Genomic DNA, 26,024 nt, shown 5'->3' with positions numbered 1-26,024 from the left:
CTGGCAGAGAAGTCAGATGCTGAATTTTAATTCAGAATATTTTTTACAGTCATTTCAAATACCCCTCAAAATAGAAGACCTTGAATGACAGTCACAAGAGCTAGTTACAACTATAACCTTTATGAGCAGTGCTCTGCCACAACAGAAAGTCAGGCAGGGTATACACCTGGGTATTTCTGGTACTCTGAAAGGAAAGTATCAGTGCATTTAATCCCAGTTTTGACAAATGCTAGCACCACCTGGGAACTGTTGAGCAGTCTCACCTCCTACTCCAAGTGAGGATGCTCAGCACTTGGCAGATTCAGTCCTTAGTGAGGACCTGGCTCTGGAAAAAGTTCCCTCCACATGATGGGTTTATTACCAGAAAAAATGATACTATTAGCAGTGACTGGTTTTAAAGAGCGGTCTGAAGCTTAGTCTGCAAGTATCCATCATTACAGGGATATGGGTGGTTGAAATACTGCCCAGTACTTTAAACATATCCTTGATTGACATCAAATTTGGATGGAGTTTGCAGGAACATATTTGGTAATTTGAGAGGTGAGAACAAAAAAATAAACGACATGGATCCAGTATTGAACAAGATCTTCCAGGGCACTGAAAAGAAACCTGAAAAGAGAGTTTAGCATTTTCCCCTTTACGAATATGCAGAATGGTGCATTTGTTAAAGGGAAGGGCCAAATTCATCGGACCTCTACCAAATCAAGAATAAAACTGAGTATTTTCTTATGCCTTAAAGCACATTTTAAAGCAAGTCCATCACTGGCAATTTAAAAACCAAGTTGAGTAAAAATAGCCAACACTTTCAGGCAGTGTTCAGCAACAAGCAGAATGAATGATTTCCATCCAGGAAGCCAGATCTTTCCTGATAAACCCATGTGAGATTAGCTGCTATACCAAAGGACTATTCCTTAGAGAAATAAGTCAACATGACAGAACCTTAAGTGAGGTCAGTTTATCTTTGTTTTAAACTTGATTCAAAGCACTTGATTTCTCACACTACATCTCCATGGAAGGTGGTGGGTTTTGATGGGAGTTTTATTGCTGTTTTTTTAAAGATACATTTATAAAGAGTATTCTTTCTCTACCGTACGTGAAGAAATCCAACTACAGTTGATACGCTAAGGATGAAGGCCTTACTACCTTCTTAGTAAAGCCAAGACAGGTTAAAAGAATGGATCAGGTGGGAGAAACCATTCATAATGGCTAATCTGCAGCTGATATAAAACAAACTAACCTTTGCAAAGCCAACCCAGCTACAGCAATTTACACCAACCTAAAACTTCACTTCTGCAGAACTTATGTGCCCGCACTCCTATGCTTTCTTCCTGTTTTACAGGACCATGGCAGAAGGCTACCAGCATTGACATATTTTCAGCGGTGTAAATCATAGAATCACAGACTGGTTTGGGTTGGAAGGGACCTTAAAGCTCATCCAGTTCCAACTCCCTGCCACAGGGAGGGTTACCTTTCACTAGAGCAGGTTGTTCCACGCCCCATTCAACCTGGCCTTGAACACTGCCAGGGATGGGGCAGCCACAGCTTCTCTGGGCACCCTGTGCCAGCGCCTCAGCACCCTCACAGGGAAGAGCTTCTGCCTAAGAGCTCATCTCAGTCTCCCCTCTGGCAGGTTAAAGCCGTTCCCCTTGTCCTGTCCCTACAGGCCCTTGCCCAAAGCCCCTCTCCAGGTTTCCTGGAGCCCCTTTAGGCACTGGAGCTGCTCTAAGGCCTCCCCTTAAGGAGCCTTCTCTTTTCCAGGCTGACCCAGCCCAGCTCTCTCAGCCTGGCTTCAGGGCAGAGCTGCTCCAGCCCTTGCAGCAGCTCCATGGCCTCCTCTGGACTCACTCCAACAGCTCCATGCCCCTCTTTTGTTGTTGCCCCAGAGCTGGATGCAGGACTGTGGGGGGGGTTCCCCAGAGCACAGCAGAGGGGCAGGATCACCTTCCTCGACCTGCTGCTCACGCTCTGGGGATGCAGCCCAGCACATGGCAGGGTTCTGGGCTCAAACATGCATGGCCAGGTCATGGGGAGCTTCTCATCAACCAACACCCCCAAGTCCTTCTCCTCAGGGCTGCTCCCAACCCATTCTCCGCCCAGCCTGTATTTGTGCTTGGGACTGCCCGTCCCAGGAGCAGGACTTTGCGCTTGGCCAGGCTGGGGAGGCCCCCGGGGATTTGTGCCCCCGACTCTCTCCGTACATGAGGTAGAGGAGGGCAGGAGCAGCCGCCGCACGCCCAGCCGGGAGCGCGGAGGAGCGGCAGCGGCCGCCCATGGAGCTGGCCGTGGTGCTGAAGCGAGCGCCGCGCCGCCTGCAGCCGGACCGGGCTCGTCCGCAAGAGTGCGAGCTTCCCATGGGAACAAGGAATTTGCCTCCCTCACCACACACATCATGCGTTTAGTGCCAACTAACACAGGCAGTCCCTTTTACTAACTCGAAACAGACGGATGGGTAGGGCATCTTCTGGGAAGATTCAAAATTTGGTTCAAAACCTGAGCACAAACTTTCAGTGTGTTATTTTCTGCCTGCCATTGAGTTTTCTAAGAATTGCGCTATTCAGACATAAACAGAGAGAGGAGGGAAAGCAAGCACCTCACCTGAGGTTTCTTGCCAGACACCTCTGTGGCATCATTTGTGGCTATGAATTTGTGCCTGAGCATCTTTGAGTACCTCCCCCTCTTCCCAAGAGTCATCTCCTTTTGCAAGATACAGCTTAACCCATTCCTCTATCCTCAGCATCCCCTATAAGCACCTCCCTTGCCCTATATGTTGCAAATTTTGTTTCTGGGTGCGTAAATGGTACATGAAAGAACATTAGATCTCTCACCATATACTCCAAACTCTGATCTGAAAATAATGTAACTGTTAGAGACTGTGTCAAGAGACAGGGCTTTTGAGGTTGGCTTTTTGAACCAGTGCTGACCCAAAAATGGCAGCCTGGGAATGCCTACCCTAACTCTGTCCATACGTTGGGTACAGCACATGAGAGTCCAGCCTGGAGTTGCACAGGCTGCTGTGTGTTGATATGCCTAAAGCCAGGCACTGAATCACTGTGCAAATGTCCCAGATGTATGAATCTCATCTTTAGGACAGAACACCTTCCTCCTTTTGGTGAAAGGAAGATAAAAATGTGGGAACTTTGAAGTATAATTATAGCAGATCTGCAGATTAGGAAATTATAGCAGACCTGCAGGCATAGGTAAAACAAAATGAAAAAGAGAGAATGCCAGTACTAACCCTATTGAAGGATAACTTCTCCAGTACTGCTGGAAAAGACAGCAGTACCTGTTGAATTTACTGTTGCTTTTCTTCCAGAAGCCTAAGACAGACACAGCCTGCAGCAAGTCAGATATTTATCCAGTGAACACAGGTCAAATAATGGACAGAACATAAACATTGAATTCTAAGGGTCATGGAGCTGATTACAGGAAGAAGATGGAGCTTTCCAAGACAAGAAACTAGGTTTGCCCTTCTAGGACATGGGGACGAGATGATACAGGTTAGGAGTTCTCTTTCAACACACGCAGTTGGTATATCCCTACATCCACTCTATTCCTCTAGAAACAGAGAAAATATAAATTAAACTGAAATCTAATGACCCTAGCTGATTCACACACAGATAAGAGCTCACAGAGCAGAGAAGACAGACTGGAATTCAGAAACCAAATATAAAGCTGGATGCTAGCCCCATGGCTGTTTGCCTGTGCCTGTCTTTGATTCTAACCCATTTTTATCATTGTTTGGTCTCCTTTTTTAGTTCTGCAGAAAACATCATGCAGGGACAAAACAATGAGATGGCACTAAAACATCCCCAGCTTCAAAAGGTTGAAGAGCCTTCAGGATTAACAGCACTGATTTCAGCTCTCCTTCATCCCATGATGCTCTTCTAGTTTTCCACCATTTCACTGCAAAAGGCTGAATAGAAACTCTCTGAAAACACCCAGGAAGACAAGATGCCTATAATGGGGACAAAAGCTGTTCCCTGAGCATGGGGAAACATGGCACTGAAATGTACTTTTATGATATGATGTTTAACTCATCAAAACTTCTTAAAGTGATGAAGCATCATTTAAAAATGCTTGTTGAAGAAAGCAGTTTTCTGTATTTTGAAGTAAGCTGTTGATACTCAATCCACAAGAGAATTTGTTATTTATTTGTAGGAAGTTATTTGTTTCGTACCACTCTCCTCCATTCAATCCTGACAACTCATAAATTTAAACATCAGGAACGATAGCAGTTACAGAACCCCTGTTATCAAGTTGCTGATCCATGACTTACACAACCCCTAGAGCTAGAACAAGAAGCCACTACCTGCTAGAGAACCAGCTCTTTGTTCACAGGTCTATTGTTCACACAGAGCTGTGTAAATGCAAGTAAATCCTCCACTCAAACCACCTTTGTTTTCTTGTACATCAAAGATCCCTGCTTCCGACCATCATGCCTCCCTGCAGTCTTAACGCTCATTCCCTTTGAAACTTCATGACTAAAACTGTGTTATTTTTCCATCTGGGAAAGCATACCAACTTTTTTTTTTTAATATACTCACCACTTCCCTTTCATTTGTTTCCCTTTTTAAGAAAACATTTCACTGAGATGAAAGTAGAGTAGAACTTCATCAAAATATTTCAAACACTGGCTCTGCTCATATAAATACATCTTGAAAAACAGAACCAAAAGATGAGACAGCAACAAAAAAAGAGAAAAGAAACAGGGAAAAAAAGGAAACACTTGAAGTTTTCCCTGAGTTAAGATGAAGGAGGCAATCAGAATATTATTTTCTGTGGAGCCCTGCTTGTGATGCAAAGGACAGCTTAGTTGCAAAATGAAATAAAGCTGCTTCTGCAGAGGAGATGGTAACTGACGGCTGCTACAACACAGGCGGTTACAGTAGCTGGGAGGCTTACAACCATTCTGCTGCATGATTCAGTGATGTTGAATTTGATCAAATCACCTTTTTGTATAAAAACAAAGTATCAAAAGCAAAAATCAGGATCCAAAGCATACTTTCCAAGCTTTGATAAAGCAACATAGATGCAGCTGAGTATGTTCACACTGTATTCATACACGCAAAAGCTGTTCAGGCAAACTTCTTGCTAACTACTCAGGGTGCAAGCACTAATTCTGTTTGTCTGCTCAAATTCTTCTTTTCGTAAAGTGATGCGTTCCACTTTATACGCTATTCTCAAACATCTCATACTTGGTGTGTTGGATCTCAAACCAAAAAAGACATATACAGACAAAATGCATGAATTCCAAACACAGCATACACTCTAAAATTCAGCTAAGAAGGTGACCTATCAGTTCATGAGCCGAATTTAGCTCTGCTATAGCTTGATTTTGCCTACTTCTATTCAAGTAAACCTACTTTCGCCTGATTTTTTAAAGGGGCAAGCATACAGGGACGAGTGGAAAGAGCCTGTTTAAAAATACTATATCATCAACATCGCTGACACTATTTTTAAGTTGCTTTATTTAGAATGCACTATTTTTAAAGCTGCTGCATTTAAACCCAAATTTACCTAACCTCTATGGAAATCTTAAAATAAACATCTTCTAAATTATCTGAATCAATTCACAAAGACTACAATTAGAAGGCTACTTTTTACAGGACTTTAGAAATATTTGTTTCATCTATTCCAATGTCTGATATTATCAATAAAAAAGAATATTAAGTATGCAAAGTGGTACAGGGAACTTTTATCTCTCTGAGCCATCTCTGGGTAAAAGACTCCCATTTGGTTTTATGGACAAGTCAATCCCCTGTCATTAGAGCTCAATGCTTTCCACTCAAGGAGTCACTACATCATTTGCAGCTGAACAATCATGCTTGAAATTGCCAGCAGGTGATAGAAAACTAATATACATCACAGCTAAGGAGGTTTAGCCTGACACATCAGTTACTGTTTAAATTGATCACATTCTTGTACCACATAATGTTTTTCTCTATATAGACATAAAGGCACTGATTTCGCAAAAACTTCAATACTTTCTGCTATGCCATTCTGCAACCATGCAAACAGCACACTTAATGAAATATTCACATTTGCAGGCTGCCTATCACATATTAAGTGGTCATATGCACAGGAAACAGGATTTCATGTTTAAACACAGTAAAAGAAAGTATTTGATTAAAGCTGACTGAAGGTGAAAGAAATAAAACTGATTTAGCAATCAGGTTGCAATTGTTTCAATTAAACAATACATCTCTAAGTTCACAGTTTTAGATTTGCAGATTCGGAGTCCATTTGGGTTTACAATATGAGAAACATTCCTATGAAAATTGCTATCTTTCAACAGCATGCTGCAAAATTCCCATGGAATGCTGTACACAGCACAAAGAGTACGACCTCTTCAGCTCAGGTCTGTAAAAGCAGCAGCAGTTAATACAATTTTACTTTTTTTAGAGCTTCTAAAAATGCTTTTTCCCCCGCCATGAACCCTAGAGCCCAATACAGACAAACCTCTGACATCCGTATCTGCCTTTTTTATCCCCTTACAGTCTACAATTGCACGAGTTTTAATATTAAAGACATGATCACGCATGTAAAATTGTTTGTTTGACAAATCCGTCCTTCTTTTCCAAGAAATTGCTCATCTAGCCATGAAATGACTGAAACATCACCTCCTGAGATGCCACAAAATTCCTAAGCTAGCCTATAGAAAGTAATTCATGGAAGAATGAAAGGCGTAGGGGGTAAATTAAGGATTAGAACATTTATGTCATGTTTGATGTGGGTATAAAGTAACAGAGAACTCTTCACCACCATGAAACTGGTACAACTTCATTAATTTTAGGACATTCAGAAACAATATTTGGAAGATTCATTTAGTCAATGAACCCTTCTGTACACAAAGTCACAGCCCTCAGGGAAGGAGCAGAAGAGAGCTGTGAATCAGTGACCTCTAAACAGCACATCCAGTTCTTTTGTCTGCAACTTTTGGTAGTCACTCAGCCAGTTTTCATATGTCGAATGGCAGAGATACAGGTTGGGCAGAGAAGTGATTCAGAGCAGCCCTGCGGACAAGGACTTGGGGGTGTTGGTGAATGAGAAAGTGAACATAACTCAGCTTCAGGGTGCACTCACAGCCCAGAAACCAACCATGTCCCAGGCTGCATCCCCAAAGCATGAGCAGCGGGTCGAAGGAGGTGATCCTGCCCCTCTGCTCTACTCTGGTGAGACCCCACTTGCAGCACTGTGTGCAGTGCTGGTGTCCTCAGCATAAGAAGGACAATGGAGCTGTTGGATCAAGTCCAGAAGAGGCCACGAGGATGATCAGGGGCTGCAGCACCTCCCGTATGGAGACAGGCTGAGAACATTGGGGCTGTTCAGCCTGGAGAAGAGAAGCTGCGTGGAGACCTCAGAGCAGCTTCCAGTGGCTGAAGGGGGCTACAAGGATGCTGGAGAGGGACTCTTCATCAGGGACTGGAGCGACAGGACAAGGGGTGACGGGTTCAAACTGAAACAGGGGAAGATCAGGTTAGATCTAAGGCAGAAGCTCTTCCCTGTGAGGGTGCTGAGGCGCTGGCACAGGGTGCCCAGAGAAGCTGTGGCTGCCCCATCTCTGGCAGCGTTCAAGGCCATGTTGGACACAAGGGCTTGGGTGACCTGGTCTAGCGTGAGGTGTCCCTGCCCATGGCAGGGGGTTGGAACTGGATGATTTTAAGGTCCTTTCCAACCCAAATCATTCCATGATTCTACGAAATAAAGAAATTTTGCTTATCACCTTAATTCCTCTCCAAGTTGATGCACTTATATGTAGGTTTAGCGCTTTAGCTAATGGAACTGCTAAGAATTACCATGATCACTGAAAGAACAGGAGAAATTCAAGATCCAAAGGAAGTTTTTTTTTTTTAATTAGTGTTTTCTTGCTTTAACATATTCCTCTTTGGAAAAAACAAAAAACCAAACATACATCTATAATAAAAGTTGCAGTATTTCCCTGTGTTGAAAGTGAAGGGCAAACTCCTTTCACAAGACTGCATATCACTACCACATTCAGAATCTTCTGTGAAAGCAAAGGGAAAGACACAGCTACCACCCCTGCCAAAGGCCTGCTGATCAACTGACCAAATGAAGCAAGGGCCTTCACTCCCAGCAAATAGATGAGAGCCAGCTTTACTGCATCGTGCTGATTTATCTTTGCTGTCAGTGCTCATTAGGGCACAGTGACCACCACGAGGCGGGGGAAAAAATACTGTCGACCCAACCTTTCAGACAAGATAGGGGTTTTAGTTCTATTCCAGCAGTGAAGAACCATCCAAACAGCATTAAAAAGATGAAAAAAATCACCACATAGCCTGGGAGAGGGTCTGTTTGTCAAGTTTGTACTTCCTTTTTCATGGTAACAGGTGTTTCCACTTTGAGAAACTATGTTTTTAAAGAATAACATTTTGAGCATAAATGTAAATCAGTTCACCTTCACCGTGAGTTTCCTGTTTAATTTAATGCTACAAATATTATTAAATGCTACAAAAATGCAAACAACAGAGGAACTTACGTCTTTTTTTATCCCAGAGGACACAAGTCTCTGTAACTCTCCATATGGGGACAAAAGGTCTATTTCTGGCAGGATCTGAACCTGAGTACAAGTTTCTGCTGCCGTCACAGCTGAGTTCGCTTCCAGGTTTCCAGGGTGTAACTCAGCAAAGGGTTAAACACTAAAACACAGCTCAAACCTGATTCAACTTAAGATGATGGGAATCTCTTCATATAGTAAAGGAAACTAGTCCATAACTTTAATATAAGGAATCCCACCATAATGGTAAACAACATCAAGCCAGGCAGAATGAAATTATTCAGATCTCTGGTAGACTCAGCCAGGGTTAATTCCTCTGGGTTTGCATACAGGATCATGCACAATTTGTACAGGGACCAAGACCCATCCGTTCCCTCTGACACAAAGATGCTGTGCAGCAACACTGTGACTCCTTGAAGGCTGCAGTTTGGATTAATAATGAATTTAAAAGGAAGAGCAGTACCTATTTTCTAAGTAAACTCGGCTTCCTTGGGGGTTTCATTAGTAATACCCCTTTCCAGTGCAGGCCAGAGCCAACTTACTTAAGAAACCAGCAACCTGGTGGCATATCTACAAGCTATCTTAACATTTAATTCTTTGGATTTGGTATTTAAAGGACTTCATCTCTTTCAAGACCAGGGCAAGCAAACAAGAGCAGCATAAATATATAATTGTGAAAAAGACAAACCTTTACATGAATCATCCTCAATGGGCTGCTTGAAAGCCGTTATGTCATTGAAAGTGCAAAGAAATAAAACCACTTTATCCTGCTCATTTCGAATTGGAGCAATTTTCACAAAGAACCACACAGGTGTTCCTGGAATAAAACATAGCAAAAAGTTGGTCAATGGTAGGCATAACAGCAAATGTGCTACTTTAGATGTTTACACTTCAAAATCAGCCATCTGTAAATGTTACTTTAAGGTCACTTTTATTGCAAACACCTATTAGGAAAAATGACAAAGCAGCTGACAAGAGTGTTCTCTGCTCTGCCTCTGACTAGATTTTGAATCTTCAGGAATCACTCACTATTTCGGGGCTTCACCTACAAACCGAATACTTGAACTTATGAAGTGCTTTGTGATCTCCTAACAGAAGAGTCCCACGTACATGCAAAGGGTGCACACAACAGAGCCTTGCTTGCCCTGTGCTGGTCAACTGTGCCTAGACCAGGACCATAATACAGAGTCTCAACTCAAGAGCACTTCTCTGCAAACAGGGAGCACCATCCCCTAACAACTACATCAGCCTCAAGAGCCAGGCTCCGGGGGCTCTGTAAACCCTCCCATGCAAGGGAAATCCTTTCAGTTTGCCTTGTCCTGAGCCTGCTCACAACCACTCCAGTGTGAAGCAGGACTCCACTGAATTCAGGAGAGAACAAGCCATCAGGACCAGACCAGGGGTTATGGATAAGCGTAAGTTATACTGCATAAAACTCTGCTTTTCTAATTACTGCGGCAGATAAACTACTGACTGCTTGAGAGAGCAGAGCCTGCACATCAGAGAAAAAGATGATCCCAGACAATGACCCTTCAGCTGCTGCTGTCAACTTTCCTTGACATCTACACACACAGATCACCTTGAGGAGAGAAACTGTCAGTCAGCCTTGCCTTTCTGTATTTCTGACAGTTCTGCTGAGGCTGCTGGAAAGACCCTGGCAACAGTGAAGTTCCATGTAACAAGAAGGTGCCTGCCACTCATTTCACAGGAGTCACCACACCAATTTTAGTGATATATAATCATAGAATCCCAAACTGGTTTGGGTTGGAAAGGAGCTTAAGCTCATCCAGTTCCAACCCCCTGCCACGGGCAGGGACACCTTCCACTAGAGCAGGTTGCTCCAAGCCCCTGTGTCCAACCTGGCCTTGAACACTGCCGGGGTGGAGCATCCACCATTTCTTTGGGCACCCTGTGCCAGCGCCTCAGCACCCTCATATTTGAGTGTAAGCTGGTTGGAGGGCTCAGAACAAAGTACGTGGCTCCTGCATGTCATAACATGGCCTCCTTGAAAGCACCACCTTTTAGTCTGCAGGTCTTCGGTCATAAAAAGATGATTCCTTGCTTGCTGTGAGCAACATTTCTCTGGAGTGTCCGTTGGGAGCTACGTTTGGAGAGAAGGGTCTACATACCAGGGGCCAATACAAGACATAAAAATCAGCAGGATTTTGACCATCTCGGAAAGCCAGAATAAACAGCACCTCATGTCTTTTTTGTCACTGATGCAGGAAAGCCTGTTTTAGAAAGGGTGACCTTAGAAGGCTATTTCTTTTCTTTCACAGCACAGTCCCCTACGCTAGAGATCAGATTCCCTTTCACCTGAATTGCTCAGCATTTTAACACGAGTACTACATGTTAGTTGTGCAATGGTTAGTTATAACACGGGCCCTTTGTTCTTCCTGACTGTGAAAGGGTCAGAAGGAAACCTTGGGTAGTTCACAAGTTGCTGTTCAGCAAAGCAAGCAAAGGCAGCTTTTCTTCCAGCTAATATAGCAGAGGTTGTTGCTCCCAGTGCCTTACCTGGCTGTTTCCCAGCCTCTGTACTCAGCAATCTTTTCTGGCCACAGAAAGCCAGGGCATCTCCAAGACCTGTGGACAACTTCCATAAGTGAAGCTCAATTCCTAAGGCTCCTGCTGCGCCTGCATAGCACAGGCAGTTTCCAACCCTGGCTGAGATTCCATGCCATATGTACAGCCACCTCTATAAACAGCAGGGTATATGATGCATGGAGGCCTCTGCTCAAAAAAGCAGAGAAATCCAGATGGAATCACTGATGGCCATTTCTGAAGCAAGCCTGCATGGCTGAAAGTATTTAAGGGTCAATATATATATTCTTTTTTTATGAGTCCACATTCCCGAACAACCTCTTCCGATAAAGTATGAGCAAACAAAAATGCTAAATGCAAGAAAAGATTCAGCAAAGAAACTGTGCCAGTAAAATCATCACTAACTTGCTAATGACCTTAGAGGACACTGCCACAAAGCAGCCAACAGTAATTTTCATGACAGTAACAAACACCCTTTACACAACCCTTCCTCAGGAGTTCCTAAAATTGCCTCTCTCCATTTCTTCTTGCTTGCTTGTTTCTCCATCTTCACATGTGAACTATTCTGAGGCTGATCAAATCTGCATCTTGCTTTTACAGAGACTCCTTGGCGATTAATGGCTTTTTATTTTACCTGCTTCAACACCCTTGAGTAGCACCACAGGTTTCTAAGAAGCCAGGATCTCCATCACCAGCCTTGTTTTTTGATCTCCATCTACAAGCACTTGTGCTTTTTGTACCAGGGATTTTTTTCCCCTCCCCAAAACCACATTGTATTGTTTTGCTCCTTCAAGCTACAGCCACCCTGCTATGGGCTGCTCATGATATTAACCTTCATAGAACTGAGGCTGAATTACATAGTCAGCTTCATCTCTGCTTCTCACAGCTATAAAAACTTACTAGCGTGCTTTTGAAGATGCTGCACACATCACAGGAACAGAAAGGATGCAATTCACCCTCCTGTTCTGGCTATTTGTCAAATGCATGCTGTCATCTTCTCTTTACGATTATGGTATGATTATGTTGTTGCAAGATTTTTCTAACATGGTCTGAATGCAGCAAGAGGAAAGACTTGTCCTGATTACCTGTAGAAGGCTCCTGCAGGGCAAGGAGCTTATATCCGCAGGGTTCTTACTTTCTGACTCCCTTGACTCCCACTCCTGTGCTGCATTATTTATAACAAAAAGGAAAACAAAACACTCTTTTACCTAGAACCAAGTGTAGATCTCAGTGATGTGCCCCACGGGCAATAAGAAAGAGACAGACATCCTTGAGAGCTAAAAGTAGGAATCACTATTTGGGTACCCTTATAATTTCCAGAGTGCCAGAGTGCCACGAGCAGGGTGTGTTCCAGGGCAGAATGTAAAGTCAAGGTGGCACACACGGTCTGCGTAAATTATCTTCCAGTTTTGGATCTACCCAGTAACACAGCAACAGCAGAAAGAAGTAGATGGAAAATTCTGCCAGGCCACGTACCTGCCTCCATAACACCATTCAGTATTTTTCCCAATATTTTTGCAGTGTATTTCCCACCATCTTCTCAGTCTCTTTTGTGAATAGGAGACAAGTGAATATAATATAAATTATATAATATATATAAAAATATGAAGTGTAATCAGCAGGTCAAGAGGGTGATCCTGCCCCTCTGCTCTGCTCTCGTGATAACCCACTTGCAGCACTGTGTGCAGCGCTGGTGTCCTCAGCATAAGAAGGACAATGGAGCTGTTGGAGCAAGTCCAGAGGAGGCCACGAGGATGAGCTGGGGCTGCAGCACCTCCCGTATGGAGACAGGCTGAGAACATTGGGGCTGTTCAGCCTGGAGAAGAGAAGCTGCGTGGAGACCTCAGAGCAGCTTCCAGTGTCTGAAGGGGGCTACAGGGATGCTGGAGAGGGACTCTTCATCAGGGACTGGAGCGACAGGACAAGAGGTGATGGGTTCAAACTGAAACAGGGGAAGTTCAGGTTAGATCTAAGGCAGAAGTTCTTCCCTGTGAGGATGCTGAGGTGCTGGCACAGGGTGCCCAGAGAAGCTGTGGCTGCCCCATCCCTGGCAGTGTTCAAGGCCAGGTTGGACACAGGGGCTTGGAGCAACCTGCTCTAGTATGAGGTGTCCCTGTCCATGGCAAGGGGTTGGAACAGGATGATTTTAAGGTCCTTTCCAACCCAAACCACTCTGGGATTTCATGATAAAAATACAACAATGAGATGAGCACTCCCAGTGCTGGGTTACATGGGCTTACCACAGTGCTCTGCTACCAGGAGCTCATTCAGAGCAGAACTGGGATCTGAAGTGTGGGAACACACTGAAAGGCTTAGGCAAGATGTGGCTGTACTCATCTTCTTTTTCTCCCTGCACACTGGTTTAATTATCAGAAGAATTTTACTTTTTAAACATTAAACAGTTTATTTAACTATTAAACAGGAAAGCTTAAAGTATAAACCACTTATAAATCAGGTCGGAAACAAAAATCTCAACCTCCTACAGGCAGCCCTCATCCTCTTGGTGTCAAAGAGGATGTCCCTGCTCAGCCAGACAATCACTACTGGCAAGAGGCACAAACAAGGCCATTTTAATGAAAAAGGTGATTTTCAGATTCAGCCTATGGGTTATAGAGGCAGTGAAACTGCAGCATGTTTTAGAGCTCTCACAGCAAAACAAGAGTAACTTCCCCACCATATGCCCCCAGTCTGCACTGATGTACAGCCACGCAGAAACTGTTTACCAGTGTTTCCAACAATACATCTACTTCCATTTACATTTTGTGCTCAGTCCTGGCAAGCTCTCCCACTGGTAAAGTCCAGTGATAATGCCAATGCACAAACAAAGAAGTAAACACTCGTGAGCCACGTTGGCTTCTGTTAGATTTGGAATCAACAGTGAAAGAATCCAGAGTTTGTCTAATGGCATGGGACCAATCCTGCTAGAAAAGGGAATGTCACTTCAAAGCTGGTGGAGAAACAGTGTGAACTGGGAGGAAATGAAAATCTACAACGAACTTCTGACAGTAGCTGTAGGATCAGCCTGCCTTGTGGTACTAAAGTTATGTAGCTAATTCCAGAACGAACAGGTACAACTCTTCATAGTCTTCACTGGCCTGACCACAGTACTTACCATTTTGCCTTAAAGGCAAGACAATTTTAAGAGCTGTGATTCAAGTCCCAGGTCTTCTCCAGACTAACACACAGTAAATGTCTCCTTGTAATTTCCCACCTGTGACACAAATACCACAGTCTCTTCCCTCTCCTCTTTTCCAGTCCTGTGTATTTCAAGGTGATATGTTCAGCTCCTTGCTGAACAGAAACACCAGCATTTACCATGCTATTTAACTTTGCTTGAGGTACTTCAGAAATTCTCAGTGAACGAGATGTTAAAGGTCTATTCTGGCTTCTCTCCCTGAACATACTGATGACCTCTACTTCATTTTTCCCTCCTGTCAAACAAAAATAGGCTATCATGAAAATCAAACTCACTCTCTAAATATGCTCTTCTGCCATACCTTGAACCATTTAACCAAAGAAGTCAGCTGTTTTTCACAGCTACAAAAACCACATTGTTTAAATAAAATTGCAATATACAACTTCTCTTTCCACAAAGTAAACCAAAATTCATTTATAAAAACAATGAAAAAACCCTGTTTTGACAACTCAGCTGACATCTTCACTGCCCTTACTGAATGGGGCAAGTTGCCACTGCATTACTTGATAATGTCTCAACCAAATGGTCTTCAGACAGGTATTGCCCTGAAGCTACAGTCAAGCAGGATGGAATGAAAAGGATAAAAGCATGTCCTGTGTCTCCACCAATTCCGACAAGCAGTAATGCAGACAGCAAGACTTCAGGTCTATAAACAGCACAGCTGACTGTTACAGTCCCCCCTTTTGGGGTTTCACTTATGCCCAGGTACTCGGTATGAGATTGTTCTGCCCTATCCCACACAGATCCAATAGTGTGTCCACTACCAAAGCAGCAAACCAGCTGATGAGGTGTGATCAGAAAGAGCTAGGCAAGCCGCTATATCCACCCAGATTTTACCTAGAGGCACAGAGGAGCCTGTGATATTTGACCATGCAAGACAAAGAGCTCAAGTCTTCCTATAAACTCTACCTTCTAGTACAGAGAGAGTGTACTGAATAAGAACAAACCAAGTCAGTACGTAGCTCACCACTCTGAGCCAGTATTAATAGACCTTAACATACATTTCCAGCACTTTTAAAGCTGTTACCTTCATGTCTTCCACATCTGGTGCTGCTATGCTCTGGCAGCTAATGCTTCTAAAGGTCAGATTTTTTCACGCTAAGATAAAGAAAATCAATTCCAGTCCCCAAAGGTGGAATCGCTATGCACAGGGGTTATCCTATGACACTGAAACAACACAGCAGGAAAAGGTTCATCACACACCCTTGTACTGTAGCAGTGTTGATATGATTTACCTGATTCTGAGTTCTCTGAACAGCAGAAAGCAAGTATGAAGAAGGGGAAGACACAGGGAACTTTTGCATTTACCCCAGATTAAATATTTAAGTATTACTACTGGGAAGTCCTACTGTTCTATGCATGTTCAAGGAGATGGCAGCAGGTCTTCCTTGCCAACACATTTGAAGTTGACAAGATCAGTGGGCATTATCAGTTGAATGAATCCAAAATACTTAATTTGACCTTGCTGAAGGTAACTGAGCTCCTGCAGATGGATTCCACAGAAGAGGGGATGCAGGCATGCATACCGCTGGACAAATATGGAGCTAGATTTCAACAGAAGGCTCAAGAAGATACATGCCACTTTTTACTCCAACACCCTCATTCTTTCCTGCAACCATTTGGTTTAGCGAAGATTCCCATCTGGAGACACTAGAGGCACAGCATACACAAATATAAATGATTTTAAAGGGTTTTCATTGAATCAGAATGCTTTAGGTTAGAGAGGACCTTAATGATCATCCAGTTCCAACCTCCTGGCATGGGCAGGGACACCTTCCACTAGAGCAGGTTGCTCCAAGCCCCATCCAACCTGGCTTTGCTTTGGTTTTAACCAATAGCAGTTATGATAAACTCTCCCCAGTGGTGGGCAATCATAGGTCTACCACCCTGAAGGGAAATTTTGCTGTCTATAAATTAGAATGGGGTTGTTTGTCTGGCTTGTAACTGTAGAAAGCGCTGATTTGGGCTTATTTGTCATCCTTTTCCATCTAAAAGCCTTCTAATACAGCACCCAGAAAAACAGGGAAGTGAACCCCAGCACAAATTGAAAGTGAAAGCCAGCCTTTGGGACTCTCACCATAATATATGTACTCAAAGAAGAACTACTGCTTATTCAAACCACTTTGCAGTGTGCAAAATCATTACCTACAGCCAACCCTTTGGCTCCTGCTATTCTACTGGCCTCACCTGTAGAAAACCTCTGGGGAAAGGAAAAAGAAAGGAAAAAAACGTGTCACTGCACTGCTGTTGACTGTAAGCAATGGGCATGTCTTTGCTCAGACAGGGGACACTTGAAGACTCTTTGTAACTCCATGCATTTTAGTTTTGAAGAATCCATCCCACTTCAGGTATTCTTCCACTGAAGCAGATCGAGTATTGTATAGAAAAGGGGTTGGATTTCAAACGGGCAGACAGAAGCGAGCAATTTATATTCTTACAAGATTTACTTCAGCAATAATGGAAGCAAGTGCATCTAGAAGCAGCTTGCTTTTGCACTGCCTACAGCCCAAACCTCAGTTGTAGATGGAAAACTAGGCAATGGAATTCCAGGTTTAATCTACTCAGCCATTTTACTTTATGAGGCTGACCATAATGTGTAAAAACCTAACAAATGGCTGTCAAAGTCTCATTAGAAATTAGATGTTTAAACTGCATCAGTTCAGACAAGCTACGAGTAAGACCAGATACAAACTATTTTCTAATGCATTAGACCATATCCTTCCTTGGTAGTCAACATAACTCCACTGACTTCAGTGAGACTTAGCAATGCTTTTTCATTTTCCCATATAAAAATAAGCAATACTTCCAGCATCACTGGACACTCACATCTAATCAAACAATGGAACTGAAGCTCTCACATGAAATTACTGTCAACCTGTCTGTTGTCATTTTGCAGTCCAGATGAAAGAAAGCTTTCACTTTGTCTCCTTCCTCCAGGTATGACAACGAATCCCCAGCTGAATGCAACGGGATGGCATCAGAGCAACAATGACAAAAACCTGGTGGCTGTGCAGCTGCTTGCTGCAATTGCTTCCAATTATCCTGGAGGAGCTCTGCGTTTCTAGGAAGCAATTCTTGCAGACAGTAACAATGATCAGCATGTGTCTGCTAAGAAATCAAGGGGCTATCAAATCTCTATCACATCTTCAAGTTCTGAAAAGAGGGAGGATAGTCACTACTGGATGAGGGGAGGGCTGGACAGGGAAACGGGAAGCCAAGGTACAGACAGTATCCATAAATGCAAACATGATGAAGGCAGGAAAACTGTAACACTCTTCTGAATACTACAGCCTCTGTTGTTTCTAGAGTTGATCCTATGAAGTGCAATGAAGCCCATGGATATACAGTATCTAGCAACATCTGGATGGGGTATTCTTATAGAATCATAGTATCAACCAGGCTGGAAAAGACCCATAAGCTTACCAAGACCAACCGTTCCCCAGCACTGCCAAGGCCACCACTAACCCATGTCACTGAGGCCTCGGCTACACGGGGTGTGAACACTTGCAGGGACGGTGACTCCAGCCCTGCCCTGGGCAGCCTGTTCCAATGCCTGAGCACCCTCTGGGGAAGGAATTGTTCCTCAGCTCCATCTAAGCCTCCCCTGGTGCAGCTTGAGGCCATTTCCTCTTGTCCCATCCCTTGTTCCTTGGGAGCAGAGACTGACCCCTCCTGGCTCCATCCTCCTGTCAGGCAGTTGCAGAGAGCGAGAAGGTCCCCCCTGAGCCTTCTCTTCTCCAGACTAAACCCCCCAGGTCCCTCAGCCGTTCCTCATCACACTTGTGCTCCAACAGACAATCAAATAAATACTAGCACTGGGTCACCACCACGGAGAGTGCTGTGCCAAAATAAAGCAGCCTATCACTTCCAGTAGCATTTTTAAATATCTTGATCTATTGTGGACATGTCTAGTGTAAGATCAGGCCATACTTGTCACTCAGAGAGAGACATGACTGCTGCTCTTAAAGGTATCAGATGAAGATTGACCTGCCCTAGCAAAATCATAGTTAACTTGAAACTCCTGCTTTGTTTTCCTTTCTTCCCCCAAAAAGACAGAGATTGTGTTGTTAAAACAGCCAGAAGTACACTAAATATTCAGGCTGTGGAAAATGTACCACGCAAAGGACAGAACAATGAAAGAAAAACTTGCTATTTATCATGACTGCTAGTTTATAGGGAGGGAGTGGACAGGTAAAGAACAACAAAAATCTACTTCCTGTTTAATATGCTGACTAATTTGAAGAAGAAAAATAGAATGAGGGAAGAATAGAGAGACAGAAAAAAAAGAAACAAAGAGCAGGAAAAAAAGATGTCTAGCACAAGTCCGTTCCAAAACCTTCAAACTGAGAGTAGGTTAAAATCAATCATGTTCATTGCCCAAGCAGGCAACTGCCATAGTTGCAGGCAGAGGTAAGGTGATAACAAAGGCAAGATCACATCACAGTGTGATAAACAAGACTGTTTTTCTATGATGTGCCCGATTCTGAGAAAAAGCTTTGAACCAACTCTTTTTGGTATTTCTGTTACAACTCTAGTGTTATCAGTCTCTGTAACAGTAGTTTATGTACCTCTAAAGCTAGAGCTGTAAAAACATGAAGAGCGCTGTGCTTTGTTAAACTGGGAAAGCACAGAGCTTGCTTTTGTTTCCCATGCCTGTGACCCTCTCTCTGTGCACACAGCAGAACCATCGCAGCTTTGCTTTTTGGCCTGTCACACAACACAGCTTCTGCACAGCTGGACTTTGTTCTGGGCCACCTCTCCTCAGGGAAGTGCACAGCAGGGCAGGAAACATTCCTCACTCCACAGTTACCTTGCTTTAATTCTGCATGAAAGCCAGAGAGGCCCCAGGCTCCACCACAGGCCATATGCTCCAGCAATGACAGAAGAGTAGCTGCATAGCTTCTTGCTGCCAAATCACTGGTAACTAAGAGAGAATTCCAGACCCTGCTAGATCTCCTGACTGCAGCTTATTTACTTGGCTTTGGATGCATAGATGTGAGCTGCATATGGTCCCTACGGCCACTAGCTCAGCTAGGAACAGAAATCAGCTTTAAAAAACAGGTAAACACCCGAGGCAGGTAACACTAGAAGGAAAGAAACACAAAGTAGAGCTATTGAGATAGCACATGTAGCTTTTCAAATGAGTTGGAGCAGCAGAGCTGTGCTCCAGAAGAGCCCTGAGCATCGGCACTATGTCAGGGGTCATGAAGCTTTGAGGCTAAAAAAAGAGTAAAAAGACTAGAAGAGAGACGAAGCACAAATCCACACATCCACAGAGCAGCAACAGCATACGTAAGTATTATATTTCAGGTTTTGTGAAGGGCCTGTGGTTCTCTCAAACTCCATCAGTACTAGCTGGTCATTCAACAGAAATACCCATGCTTCCCACACCAGATAAACTGGAAAATCTTTCTGCAGAAAGCTGATCTTTCTAACAGGTAACAAAACAGCAATGAGGTTTACTGTCACATATTATACCATAGCAGTCTATGTTACATTTTGTGGTTAAAGTTCCCCATGCCCACTAATGTAGAACTGATCAAATCGGTCATCGCAGCTGCAATGGGAAGGAGCTGCTAGCTGGATGCTTCTGCAAGATATCCTCCCCTGGACACAGACACTACCAGTCCATGATTAGAAGGTAAAATTAAGAGCAAACTAAGTTACAGAATACAGACTTTCAGCTTAACATTCGGTCAGGCTGAAGACCTCAGTGTATTTACACTTCAGGTGACATTAAGTAGATGAAAATAACTGTGCCACGACGTAGTCCACGCTAGATGGGGCAACAAGTTTTGGGCAAGTAGTTCATAGAATCATAGAATCAGCTGGGTTGGAAAAGACCTTTAAGATCATCAGGTCCAACCATTGCCCAGCACTGCCAAGGCCACCACTAACCCATGTCTCTGAGGGCCTTGTCTACACAGTTTGGGGACACTTCCAGGGATGGCAACTCCACCTCTGCCCTGGGTATCCTGTTCCAATGCCTGAGCACCCTCTGGGGAAGGAATTGTTCCTCAGCTCCATCTAAACCTGCCCTGGGGCAGCTTGAGGCCATTTCCTCTTGTCCCATCCCTTGTTCCTCGGGAGCAGAGACCAGCACCCTCCCGGCTCCATCCTCCTGTCAGGCAGTTGTAGAGAGCGATAAGGTCCCCCCTGAGCTCCAGGCCCTGCACCAGCTCCGGTGCCCTTCTCTGGATCCAGTGCCTCTCAATATCTCTTTCACCTGCTGACACATGCAGTTACAGACTGAAATTCCCAGGAAAAAAATCATATCCCAATTAAGGAATTTTTGTCCAAAATAAGAGACAGTTTCATCTGAAAACATCAGAAGTTTTCAGCTTCTACAATAAAAGATGGGTTCTTTTTATTCCAAAACTACACCTAAATACTAGCTTTGCTATTTCAAATTCTTAAACATTGAAAAAGTGCGCTGTCTGTAAGGGAAACCAAGCTGGTGCATTATCACTGCTGATGGAGTCCTGAGTGCTGTCTTAAAGCATCTCACACAAACTGCTCTAAACGTCAGAACAAATTAGAAAGCTTCATTTGCCTCCCTGAGTGACTTTCATCCCTAATGCTCTCATTTCTCTCATCTCTACCATATCAACTGGTACAACTGGGGCTTATTTAGCCCTAGATAAAGCACAGTCCTCCAGGCTGACAGACTTGCACTTGCAGTTTACACTCTAATTTACAACAACTTTACACACCGCTGTTAACGAATAAACCAATCAAGTACTTACTGTTCTTCTTGTACATCAGGATTTCAAAGGAGTTCATCTCATAGTTCTCAAATGTTTGCCGGACCTTGTCGATTGTATCTTTGTCTGTCAGCTCTCCATACATAAAACTGCAAATAAAGTGGGAAATTCAAGTCATATACTAGACAAAGACACTTTAGAGTGTGAAAAGAACCTATCTAGAAATAGCCCTTCTTTGATTTGGTTACACCTGGAAAGCTTATTTGACAGATGCAGCCCCAGGAGATAAAAGACAAAACTGGAATAAACAGATTACTTTTCTCCTCAAGCAACAAGCACAACACTACAAGATATTCAACAGAAAATAAATCTGTTCTCAAATACCTGCAGGTGCTGCTTTTCTGCATAACTTCTGCTCTGTGATATCCTGAGAGCTTGCAAAATCCATCATTGCTGTAGACAATGGGCCAATCCACTATCTGGGCATTGCCCAAGACAAAATTAGTATCTGTTTGAAAGAGCACATCAGTTAGACATTAGACAAGGCTATGGTTGCTTTAGAGGAAATACTCATTTCAGAATGTAATCCCCATAGCTTCAGTCCCTGAACAGTTTTCCCCACATATTATTCCCACTGCAGTCAACAGGATTATTCCACATTTTAAGTTAATTCTGATTTTAAAAAAAAAATATATTAATTACTCGTGCAAAGCTCAAGAGGATGGGTTTACGCAAATGAAACACAGGACTGTTCAGCAGCTAAAATTCACCTCAACTGAGGACAGATTCACCAAACTGCTTCCCTCTGTGCCACAAGCACTGACCCACCATGACACTCAGTTTGAATGTGAAACCTCTTATATGCAGCCAAAACAGCACATGATCAGTGTTTCTCCTCCCTGAATGTCGGCACAGTGGCTCCTCTCAGTATCACCTTCACTGCTGGCCACACAAGCTCAAATACTTCTTGCAGGGCACAGCACTTCAAACTGGGCACCAGAGAACTGGGGTTAGTACTTACACCAAGAGGAAGAACTTTATGCTTGCTGTACAAGCCAGAAGGAGTTTCAGTCAGTAAGACAAAAACCTGAGCAGGATTCTCACCAGATCGGTGTGTGCTGTCTTTTTTACGATTGCTGTCTCATTCAAATTATGAACATACCGAGCGCAGGGCCCAGACCTTGCTTTTCTCTGCTGCTTTGACTCTTGTGCAGTGAACTAACTAGACCTGTGCCAAGACAGCACAACGGGACAATCTTTTGTCCCGTTGCAAACTTCGAGTGGGTTTAAATAAAACATTCTGGTAGCTATCTAAATCCATTGCCCAATCCCATGAGCATGATTAAGTGTATCTTTATACACTCTCTAGAATTAAATACACCAGTAGTGTAACTTCAGGACATTTTAACTGCTTTGATTGCCACAGCCTCTTTGAAATACTGTGGGTTTTGCTTGGTTGAAGCACTTTGTGCCAAAAACAATACGTGTCTTTTACCCCTTCCTGTGAATAAGTAAGCCCAGTCATTTCTCATTGCTAAAGCAAGTGCTTTTGAGTGTCTGTTATAAACACTGCCTTGTACTGTGTTGGGATGTTTTTACATTTTCATCAGGAAGTACAAAAAACTGACAAAAAAGTATGCAAATACAAACACTAGGCCAGGGCCTGCCCTGACCTGTGACATTTCACGCATGCATTTCTGCTCATCATCTCCTCATCTGAAAAAATAACTTTCCCTTCTCTCCACTGCCTCAAGAGCTCCTTGAAGAGCTTATAGAATCACAGAGTGGTTTGGGTTGGATAGAACCTTAAGATCATCCAGTTCCAACCCCCTGCCATGGGCAGGGACACCTTCCACTAGAGCAGGTTGCTCCAAGCCCCTGTGTCCAGCCTGGCCTTGAACACTGCCAGGGATGGGGCAGCCACAGCTTCTCTGGGCACCCTGTGCCAGCACCTCAGCACCCTCACAGGGAAGAACTCCTTCTTTCTATTAACTTAAGCAGTAGCCTTCCTTACACACTTAAAATTCAACATTGTCTTCGGATAAATAATCTCTCTTTCTTTATTGAAAGCTATACAGGGCACTTTTGTGATGACCACTACTGTGTAATCCTACTTTCATCTAGCCTTGCAACACTTATGCAAGCTATGACAGTGCTCTTATCACCTTTTTACAGGAAAAAACAAAGCACTAAATCCACCAAGGGATTTAAGCACCAAGAGGCCACAGCTTAGGCCCTAGACGCCTAACTCCCAAAGGGCTGGGAGGTGGAAGCTCTGTGCACAGCATTGGTGAGACAGACTGAAAAACAGCACAGCGAATAGAAACCTGTCCAGGTTAAACTATAGAAAACAATGGAAAGGAGGATATTTTAAGGTTGGGGTTTTCCCCTTTTGTGTATTACTTATTTCCTCTTTCCTTTTCTATATTACTTATTAAACCTAATACTTAACATAAGCCCAGTTCTTACAGACAACACCCAAGATTCTTGCCCCATCCCTGGCAGTGTTCAAGGCCAGGTTGGACACAGGGGCTTGGAGCAACCTGCTCTAGTGGAAGGTGTCCCTGCTCATGGCAGGGGGTTGGAACTGGATGAGCTTTAAGGTCCCTTCCAACACAAACCAGTCTGGGATTCTGTAAATTATCAATCTACCAAAGAGAAGAGATGCCAACATCCTCACCATGGGAGTTTTAAGTCAGTGTGATTTGGCTGTTGTATTTTATGCATCCCTATTAGGCAATCCTGTTAGTCTACACTGGGGGAGCCTCTCTGGGAGGTGGAGGTAGAATGCTTCATAGGAAAGTCCAGGTTGGATTTAGTTGTGAGTTACAACCAAGCTGAGAGATCTTTATGTACCTCCAAAGCCTTAAAGGCAAAAACTTGGGCACCTATCAATTCAAAGAGCAGGTCAGAGGTTTTGATGATCCCACCGCTTTATAAGTGTGTCTCACTTGTAGCTAGTTCCCACTTCTTGCATCTTCACCCTTCTTTGATCCATGCTTCACATAGCTTACAAACACATGGGAAGCAAATACTGAAGTGTGACCCATTCCCTGGAGCCAACACCACAACCCTGACTCATCCTTGGGCTTGCTCCTCCAGCTCCACATTGCCAAAAAAGCGCCCCACATTCCAGGCCAGGAAAGACGTTTCCAACCCACCAGCCTCTGCCAGCTTGCCTGTGAGGCTCCCAGGCTCAGGATGATCAGTTCCTTTGCTCCTGATTTTGCTGCAAAGGGAGAGACAACCTGCACTGGTGGCTTCCAAACTTCCTATACCCATTTTGGTTTGGTTTTTTTTTTCAGCTTGCTATGGCCTAACAGCCCATGGAGTTGCAGCCCCAGCATCTGCAAAAGAGGTTCTTTGGAAACAAAGAAGGATGTCTCTCCAGTTACTCACTCCTCTTCCCAGATCTCTTTAAAGACAAAACAATGACAGAACAGTGGTTCTGTGCCTACATGGAGAATACACCTGTATTTCTTCAGAAAGAATGTCTCCAACAGTGATGTTTTGCCTGTGTGAACACTGGCAAGACACAGCATAAAATAAGGACTCCCACTTACAACTCCCCTGCCTAGTTTATTCTGACAGATAACCTGGAGGTAGAAGGGCTGTTCTCATTGCTACCATTTACATTCAATTGCATTGACATCCCTGACAGTGTGCTGCTTGGAGACAGCTCATATTCTGTTAAACAATTGTTCCTAACATTAGAAAATATTAAATAACATCCACTGAGGCAAATATTGCCTCTCCATCTGCAGGGACACAGGGTCCCAGAGGCCAGGAAACAGCTGTGGCTTTGTTGCACAACAAGCACAAGGGATGCTCTAGTAACCTCTTTAAGCATCGCAGAGCAAAGCCTCCTGGGGACTCACAACTGGGCCAATAAGGCCAGGAAAGGAGCTGGTCAGAGGAGGACCATGAAGAAAGCCACTGCTAAATTCTCTTCAAAGACATGTGATAGCTGCAGTACTCAAAGTGATTAGTGACTGGAGGCAAGTCTTTGAAAGGACTCAAAGGACTCCCTGACCAGGAAATCAATCCCTATCACAGTGTCAATTGGGTTAGTGGTACTGCCTTGCCCAAGGAGAAGCTGTAAGCATCACTGGACCTTCTTATCAGCTCCAAGAAGAACTGAGCTAGGAACTGGGCTGGGTGGGCTCACACAAAAGACCTTGTGCTGCATTGGGCACAGTCTGAGCAAGACCACTGGGAGGAACAGAAATACGCAGAAGTACAGCACAGAGCACATCGTGCTGCAGAAACACAAGTAAGAACTGTCGCATCTCAAAAGCAGCACAATGACTTGCGTGAGTAGGGTGGACTTCTGTGATGAGCTTCAGTCTGGAGCACTGGTGACTTTGTGAAGTGCCTCACTTCATATTTTCTAGCTTGCGTTTTCCACAAGTGAGTTCTGTTCACTGCAGTATATCTACATGTCAGCCTTTACACACTCAAATGTCAGACCCGTTTTGGATTATCACTTTAAACTAGACACAGCTGCTTTAAAGCAACAAGAAAAAAAACACATTTTAACTCCTTCCAAAATGTAAGGATGGATTTTGCTCAGTCACTGAAGCCAATCCTTTCCACCACTGACAGAATACACCATCACAGAAGAATCATAAAATGTCTTTCCAAACAACAGTGATCCTTTAACAACAGCGACAGCAAGTCTCTAGAACACCCCGCTGCACCTAAATTATCCTATCTACTGCATCTTGTTATTAGATAGAGTGCTTTGTTAAACCAAAACTGTCCATTAGCTCAAACCCCTAAAATGCCTGAGGACAAGCAGCACCTCACAGACATGTATCTCCTCAGGACTGGCCAACTGAGGAGAGGTCACCTCCTTGCAAGGACATGGAGCAAGTTACTGAAATGCTGCCTCCCTGCCATGGCCCAGCACTGCTGCACATATACACCCATAGCATCCCAGCCACTCCTGTGGGCCTTGCAAAGCTGAGCCCAAACCACCTCTTTGCAGAGCACACCAGTTCTACCTTCCCTAGCCCTTGAGTGGTGCATGGCTCCTCTTCTGGGACACACTGGCAGAAGGTCA

The 26,024-nt window shown here is 43.9% G+C and overlaps 1 protein-coding gene across 2 annotated transcripts in view; it reads right to left on the bottom strand.

The window, feature by feature from the left end:
- Window positions 1-26,024, bottom strand: part of KCNH1 (potassium voltage-gated channel subfamily H member 1) — a 191,041-nt gene that overhangs the window by 156,149 nt on the left and 8,868 nt on the right. For both annotated transcript variants that reach the window (XR_003993536.2, XM_030499828.2), the window contains exons 2-4: window positions 21,344-21,467; window positions 21,002-21,108; window positions 9,204-9,332 (exon numbers count right to left, since the gene is read on the bottom strand). Coding sequence is in view for 1 of the 2 variants with exons in the window: in XM_030499828.2 (XP_030355688.1) it covers window positions 9,204-9,332; window positions 21,002-21,108; window positions 21,344-21,467 (360 nt within the window). In the remaining variant the exon portion in view is untranslated. The remainder of the gene's footprint in view (window positions 1-9,203; window positions 9,333-21,001; window positions 21,109-21,343; window positions 21,468-26,024) is intronic.

Source organism: Strigops habroptila, chromosome 10 (genome assembly GCF_004027225.2).
Source record: "Strigops habroptila isolate Jane chromosome 10, bStrHab1.2.pri, whole genome shotgun sequence".
In the NCBI taxonomy this organism is placed as follows: Eukaryota; Metazoa; Chordata; class Aves; order Psittaciformes; family Psittacidae; genus Strigops; species Strigops habroptila.
Note: the sequence above shows the minus strand (reverse complement) of the source record. Positions and strands in the feature narration are given on the sequence as shown.